Consider the following 8000-nt stretch of genomic DNA (forward strand, 5'->3'; position numbering starts at 1 on the left):
GCTTGAATAATTTTCAAAAGACGGATGTGCAAATATTGTGTTATCCAAGTATGCGAAACTCTTATTTGAGATTTAGGGACAATTCAGGCTTAATCCAAAAATGTGTCCGGAGGCGCAGTATGGCTTGTGTGACGCAATTGCGGAGGCAAAATCAATACTGAGGGCTCCGTATAGCTCTGCATTTACATGATTGGTTGACAGTAGGTGAGGGCAGGAGGTCCTGTATAAACATAAACTCACTTCCTTGACAACAGCTCGGAGCTGCTCGGCGAAGCATGAAGTATGAAATCCCTGATTCTGCAGAGTCCACATCACCATAAATTCTGCACGGCCAATGCAGATTGAACATGCAGCGTCTTTCACCCAGAAAGACTCACAGCTGTCATCGCTGGCAAAGGTCATTCTAATATGTATTGACTCAAAGGGTTAATAAATACATATGTAATGTTTTATTTTTCATATTTTTACACATTTTAATCCTACTTTGTAACACAACAAAATTTGGAAAAAGTCAAAGGGCATGTATACTTTCAGAAGGCACTGGATATGAAGGTCTTGAGAAGTAACATCACTTGTCCAACTTGTTCAAGAAATGATTTGCTCATCTGATGGATGAAGGAATGATGCTAACATGGACTAATGCATGCTTTCATACCGTCTTCAGGGAATACTGTGTCTGTTTAATGTAAATTGGGTATTAACTGAGCACTTTGTAGAATTCGTTTTTGAAACGTCTTTGTCAATTCATAAATGCTAATGCAATAATAATCAAGGCTCAATATCATATTATTCATAATAATCAAATATTTATTTCAACTTATTCAGTACAGTACAATAAAATCTATTTACAGTGAACTCCCAGTTCAGTTACATGGCAGAGTAGAGGGGTGGAAAGTCCCCCTTGGAAATCTGTTCCCACCTTTCAGTCTTGAAATAAGTTTTACAGGCATCATATACCCTACATAAACACCAAACGTTGGAACCTCTCTAAAAGGATGACAAAAATTATATTTGGGCCACATTTATCAATGTCCAAAAGGAAACCTCTCCATCATATTCTTTAGTTATAGCATTAGAGTCCACAAAAGTGTGCCATAAAAACATAATTTATTATATCATTTGATTTATTTAAATGACAGAGAGAAAGACCTCAGAATATTTCCCTTCAGGAGGTAAGTTCATACCATTTTTGACACAGTCATTCTGCTGAGGGCAGTGGTAGGTTGCCCAGCTTTCTGCAAGGATCCTCACAATAGCACCCATGGAAATTAAATAAAAATTCATTTGTGCATGTAATAACACATTAAAGGTTTGCGTAATACCGATCTCGGTTCTCAAAATCTCTGTAGGCAAAATTGGCATCCTTCTTGTCATGTGGGATGCGGCCAAAGGGGGCGTGGTCATTGAAGCAGGTATCGAATACCTCGTCCACCACTTTCTCTGCCTCCTCTCGGCTCACCTTCCTAACAGCAAGGATGGAGCGCAAGGCACGTCCCCGAACACATTCCTGATAGGTAGTAGTGTCTGGGTTAGATAGGGAGTTCTTCATGTGAATATTGGCCATCATAAACACTTCTTGTTAAACGCTAAGCACTGAAGAAAAAGGCAGTGCTATACTTGCCATTACATTCAACTACAGTTTCAATTCAGACATACCAATTCACACGATGGGAAAATCATGTTATGCTATGCCATGAAGGATACTAGTTGACTGAAATACATACAAGTAAGAATGTAATTGTGTTTGCAGTGAATTCACATTATCTCCAGATATTACCTGATGGTGCTTCTTGAGGCCAAAGTTGAACCTAGATACTTCATTGTGGAAGGAGCAATCCCCACTGAGATTGGCTGCTCGAATCTGAAAAATAAGAGCCAAAACAATGAACATATCTTCCTTTAAAACACAATTAAAACTGAGCACAAACACAATGCCCATAACATGCACGTTTATTTCTTGGTCTCACCTCTGAGCAGGCCAAGTGCTTGAAGTTGTTAAACCAATCCACATGCGCCCGGCAGTGGTCAAAGGCATGGATGAGCTCATGTGTAACCACTCGGTTCATGTGGGACTGCTGGTGAATATTATTCTGACACAAAACAATCTAGAATTGAGAGTGGGGGGGAAGAGAATGGTATCTTACAGATGTGATACAAAGTACACAGTGTAGCATGTGAACCTGTACACAAAGGTAACGGTTCTAGCTGTCTTACTTGTGATGATGTTGCATCAAAACCACCACTGACAGTCCCATCACAGTCTTCACAGGAGAAATGTCTATCTTTGTACACTGCACTGAAGAGACAGGATAATACTTCACAAAGGGGTGGCATAATGTCAAATGTACATTAGCATGGGAAAAAAAACTAACATTATAACGGCATGATATAGCTATTACATCACATGTCAAACTCATTCCACGGAGGGCCGAGTGTCTGTGCGTTTCCACTCAACCCATGTACTTGACTGATGAATTAAGGTCAGTAATTAGTAAGGAACTCTCCTCACCTGATTGTCTTGATTTTAAATTAAAGGAAAAAAACAGACACTCGGCCCTCCATAGAATGAGTTTGACACCCGTGTTACATAGTGAGTACACAAAATATTAGGAACACCTGCTCTTTCCATTACAAATTGACCAAGTGAAAGCTATGATCCTTTGATGTCACTTAAATCCACATCAGTGTAGATCAGTGGTATTCAAAGTCGGGGTCGCGACCCCACTAGGGAACTACAGTGTGGTCGGCAATTAAAAATGAATAAATAAATACAAATATTAAGAGGACAGATTATTGTATGGGACAATTTACAAACATTTTGGAGAAAGATCATTTGAAAATATAAGATTTTAGGTAAATGTATTTGTTGGTTTATGAAAATGCAATGAATTTAAGGTTATTTGTTCATCTGAATTTTCTTGGGGGGGAAAAAAAATGGGGTCCTCAAAAATTCTGCCGAAAGAAATGCGGTCTCCATTGAAAACGTTTGAATACCACTGGTGTAAATGAATGGGAGGAGACATGGATTGTGTACACAGGTGCACCTTGTGCTGGGGACAATGAAAGGCCACTAAAATGTGCAGTTTTGTCACACAACACAATGCCAGAGATGTCTTAAGTTGAGGCAGCGTGCAATTGGCGTGTTGACCGCAGGAATCTCAACCAGAGCTGTTGCCAGAGAATAAAATGTTAATTTCTCCACCATAAGCTGTCTTTTTAGAGAATTTGGCATTACGTCCAACTGGCCTCACAACCGCAGACCATGTGTAACCACGTTAGCCCAGGACCTCCACATCCGGCATCTTCACCTGCGGGATCGTCAGAGACCAGCCACCTGAACAGCTGACAAAACTGGGGTTTTGCACAACCAAAGAATTTCTGCACAAACTGTCAGAAACCATCTCAGGGAAACTCATCTGCCTGCAGATGGCAGACAGCGTGTATAGCGCCGTGTGGGCGAGCGGTTTGCTGATGTCAACGTTGTAAACAGAGTGCCCCATGGTGGTGATGGGGTTATGGTATGGGCAGGGATAAACTAAACTACGGACAACGAACCCAATTGCATTTTATCGATGGCAATTTGAATGCACAGAGATACCGTGACAAGATCCTGACACCCAATGTTATGCCATTTATCCGCTGCCATCACCTCATGTTTAAGCATGATAATGCATGGCCCCATGTCGCAAGGATCTATACACAATTCCTGGAAGCTGAAAATGTCCCAGTTCTTCCATTGCCTGTATACTCACCAAACATGATGCCCATTGAGCCTGTTTGGATGCTCTGGATCGACGTGCACAACAGAGTGCTCCAGTTCTCGCAAATACCCAGCAACTTCGCACAGCCATTGAAGAGGAGTGGGACAACATTCCACAATCTACAGCCTGATCAACTCTATGCAAAGGAGATGTCGCGCTGCATGAGGAAAATGGTGGTCACACCAGATACTGACTAGTTTTCTGATCCACGCCCCTACTTTTTTTAAATGTATTTTTTATGTATCTGTGACCAACAGATGCATGCATATCTTTATTCCCAGTCATGTGAAATTTATAGATTAGGGCCTAATGAATGCATTGACTGTGTTCCTTAAATGAACTGTAACTCAGTAAAATCGTTACATGTTGTGTTTATACATTGCTCAAAAAAATAAAGGGAACACTAAAATAACACATCCTAGATCTGAATGAATGAAATATTTTTTATTAAATACTTTTCTTTACACAGTTGAATGTGCTGACAACAAAATCACACAAAAATTATCAATGGAAATCAAAATGATCAACTCATGGAGTCTGTTTCTGACCGTTTGAGTTGACACATGCACATTTGTGGCCTGCTGGAGGTCATTTTGCAGGGCTCTGGCAGTCCTCCTCCTGCTCCTCCTTGCACAAAGGCGGAGGTAGCGGTCCTGCTGCTGGGTTGTTGCCCTCCTACGGCCTCCTCCACGTCTCCTGATGTACAGGCCTGTCTCCTGGTAGCGCCTCCATGCTCTGGACACTACGCTGACAGACACAGCAAACCTTCTTGCCACAGCTCGCATTGATGTGCCATCCTGGATGAGCTGCACTACCTGAGCCACTTGTGTGGGTTGTAGACTCCGCCTCATGCTACCACTAGAGTGAAAGCACCGCCAGCATTCAAAAGTGACCAAAACATCAGCCAGGAAGCATAGGAACTGAGAAGTGGTCTGTGGTCTCCACCTGCAGAACCACTCCTTTATTGGGGGTGTCTTGCTAAATGCCTATAATTTCCACCTGTTGTCTATTCCATTTGTACAACAGCATGTGAAATGTATTGTCAATCAGTGTTGCTTCCTAAGTGGACAGTTTGATTTCACAGAAGTGTGATTGACTTGGAGTTACATTGTGTTGTTTAAGTGTTCCCTTTATTTTTTGAGCAGTGTATTTTTGTTCAGTGTACAATAAATCAGTGTCATGGCAGCTATCGAAGCATTATGGCAGCTACACCCGAATAATGTGTTGTTGTTTTTTTTACAATGAATGACCTGCGCCGGGTGATACAAGGAGGACACACAGCCCCAGGAATGGACGGGCTATGCTACGAGCAACTTAAACACCTGGATGATTTGGTACTGGAGGAGGTACTGGCATTAATGAATACAGTATGGGAAGAGGGGGCCTTAGCAGCAGTGTGGAAACATGCCATAGTGGTGCCAATTGTAAAACCGGGAAAAAAAGCATCACACCCGGGTTCATACAGACCCATAGCATTGACCTCTGTACTGTGTTAACTAATGGAAAGAATGGTCACAGACAGATTAGTACATATGTTTGAGAGTACATTTATGTTTTCCTCATACCAGAGCGGATTTAGGTTAGGACGGTGTGCTATGGACTCAGTGCTAGCACTGGACTGTGATATAAAGAAGGTGCTGGCCAACAAGGAGGGAGAGGTGGCGGTGTTTCTGGACATTGAAAAGGCATACGACATGCTCTGGTAAGTGGGACTCCATGCAAATTATTTACCAAGCAATGATCTGCTCAGTGCTGGACTATGGGAGCATGGAATTTGGTTTAGCGGCAGCTACAACACTGCAGATGTTGGATGTGGTACAGGCAATTGTGCTGTGGTTGTGCTGTAGGGCATTTCAAACTACCTCTATCCCGGCATTGTTGATTGAAATGGGGGAGGTTGCAACAAGCTAAGCTGGCCATGCGCTATAGGATGAAAGTGCAGGGGCATGTATCATCTCACCCTGCAAGGTGTCTGTTAGGAGAGGCATGGGAACGGGGAGGAGATGGAACTGGAGTGAGAAGAGGTAGGCCAAGCTATGTGACCCAGGTGCAGGAATTGGGGGTGGAGTCGGGAATGGGAGGTCTGGAAGTGGGGTCCCTGTCTGCTGGCAGTGTGTTCCTCTGTGGCTGTTGCCAGAGCCTGATGTTGACATGACCATTCTTGATGTAATTAGGGATAAGGACTGTAGAGAGCCTTCTCTGGTGGTTGAGGCCCATCTGCCGTTGGCCTGGGGTCCCTACTTGCACATCTTCACAGATGGATCAAAGGATCCAGGCAGTGGGAGAGCAGAGTTTGGGATACATGTTCCCCGGTTTCGGATACATCAGGGGAGGCGGCTATCTGATGGAGTTTGTCTTCTCTGCTGAAATGCTAGCACTAGTGTAGGCATTGGGATGGGTGGAAGAAGTGGGGTATAAACTGTAATTTTGTGTTCAGACTCTGCAGCTAGCCTGGTTGCACTGAGAGAAGGGAATTCAAAGGCACGCCCAGAAATTATAATAGAGCTGATGATGGCACTTTATAAGGTGGGACAGAAAGGGTAGGTTTTCTGTGGGTCCCAACTCATGTTGTGGTAGGAGGAAATGAGGCAGCCAATATGGTGGCAAAGGCTGCTTTGAGGAGGGAGATGTGGTGGTCCCATTAGGGGGGATGGAATGTAGGAGCATCATGAGTGGGAGAGGAGAGGAGCGGGGTAGGCAGTTTCTCTATCCAGTATTCTGTGAGGAAAGGCAGTAGGTATCTGGGGAGGGAAAGGAGGGATAGGGTTCTGTTGACGAGGCGGAGGTTGGGGCATTGTGGATTGGGAAGTGGGTTATTGTTAGTGGAGAAACACCAGATGGCAAGTGTGAGGAATGTGGGGAGGTAGAGACTGTACTACTGTGAAGCATGTTCTGTTATAGCAGACAATATGCTGAGGATAGGGTGATATTTTTCTGTGAGCTGACTGAGTTAGGTGGAACCACATTTTCGCTTGTAATTATTTTGGGCTCAAATGACAGGCAGAGCAAAATAGCTGTTGTGGTTTCTTTATTCCACTGGCTTGTACCTAGGGTATTTAGATCATTGTGTTTTTCACACTCCAGCCTGAGAAAGGCAGTAATATGCATTACAGTGTCTATTCTGCCAAAACTGATAGGAGGAAGAAGAATTATGGCAGCTGACAGCTGTGTTGAGTTGTGATTGATGATGATTGTGGCTGGCTGACACTTACCATCCTGAGCTTTTCATGGCTCCAAGGAGAAGCTTTGCATATGGACCTGAAAGGGAGATAGAATGAGATTAGGCCTAATCGGTCCTGCACCATGACAGCAATCAGGTCATTCAACAGTTAGCATATAGCTAACTAACTTACTCATGACAGTCTCTTTACTGTTCAACGATAGCTAGCTAAGCTTGCTAGAAACATAGCTATGACGTATATGACAAATGTAAACACGGCATCAATGGTTACACGGCCATCTAGCTAAATATTGCCATGCGATATATTTTGGAGGATGACAGACATATCAGCTTACTAGCCTGTTAGCTTACTTGTTTCCATTGCGAATTGTAGCATGACCTGACATTTGTGATTGAAAGTGAACAAGCTTTCTGCTATCGATCCCTTTTGGAACTTTCCCGAATTCCTCTCCGGGAATAGGTTATATCCATAGTCCTCTTCTTGCGGTTTATTTTGATCCATTGCATGGAAAGTGTTTCTAAAATAGCCACTTTTGCTTCTAGGAACAAGCACAGCCTAGCTACGAGAGGTCATTCTTTGTTTTTCAAATCACGTGGTAAACCAGGCCGAGCTCAAATTAGTTTAATATTGGATATTCGTACTTCAATAGCTCTTACACAGTGTGCCATGACTATGATATACTGTATTTAAAAAAAATCATATATATATATATATATATATATATATGAGAAAAACCCACACCTTTTTTTATATCCACCCATGCCGATTCAGAATATACTATTTTCATAGTCACGGCATGCTTGGATCAATAGCTATTGACAAGAGAAAACAGAATATCCGGTATAAAACTAATTTTACCTTGTAAGCCAGAGGTGAACGATTCAATTAATGTCTGCAACAACATTGCATCTAGCTTAGTTAACAGAAAATACATTCGCTTTTTCTAATATAATTACAAACAAGGTTTATTGATACACATTACTCCATGCATTGGCAAGTGACATTGAGTGTGTGCACGTTCGGTATAGAAGACGCAATGGCTGCTGGGAGATGTTGT

General features: G+C 42.7%; 1 protein-coding gene across 2 annotated transcripts; it reads right to left on the bottom strand.

The window, feature by feature from the left end:
- Window positions 1-781: 781 nt before the first annotated feature.
- On the bottom strand, window positions 782-7981 carry LOC109896692 (mitochondrial inner membrane protease ATP23 homolog). 2 transcript variants are annotated; one of them, XM_020490997.2, is made up of 6 exons: window positions 7294-7981; window positions 6974-7019; window positions 2215-2296; window positions 1968-2105; window positions 1778-1861; window positions 782-1507 (listed from the first exon to the last, which is right to left on the bottom strand). In XM_020490997.2, the coding sequence occupies exons 1-6, from the start codon at window positions 7442-7444 to the stop codon at window positions 1304-1306; spliced, it is 705 nt and encodes a 234-aa protein (XP_020346586.1). In that variant the 5' UTR covers window positions 7445-7981; the 3' UTR covers window positions 782-1303. The 2 variants fall into 2 exon arrangements, with proteins under 2 accessions (XP_020346586.1, XP_020346587.1); XM_020490998.2 differs by having other exon boundaries at window positions 782-1524; window positions 7294-7550.
- Window positions 7982-8000: the final 19 nt, after the last annotated feature.

Source organism: Oncorhynchus kisutch, linkage group LG9 (genome assembly GCF_002021735.2).
Source record: "Oncorhynchus kisutch isolate 150728-3 linkage group LG9, Okis_V2, whole genome shotgun sequence".
Lineage (NCBI taxonomy): Eukaryota > Metazoa > Chordata > Actinopteri > Salmoniformes > Salmonidae > Oncorhynchus > Oncorhynchus kisutch.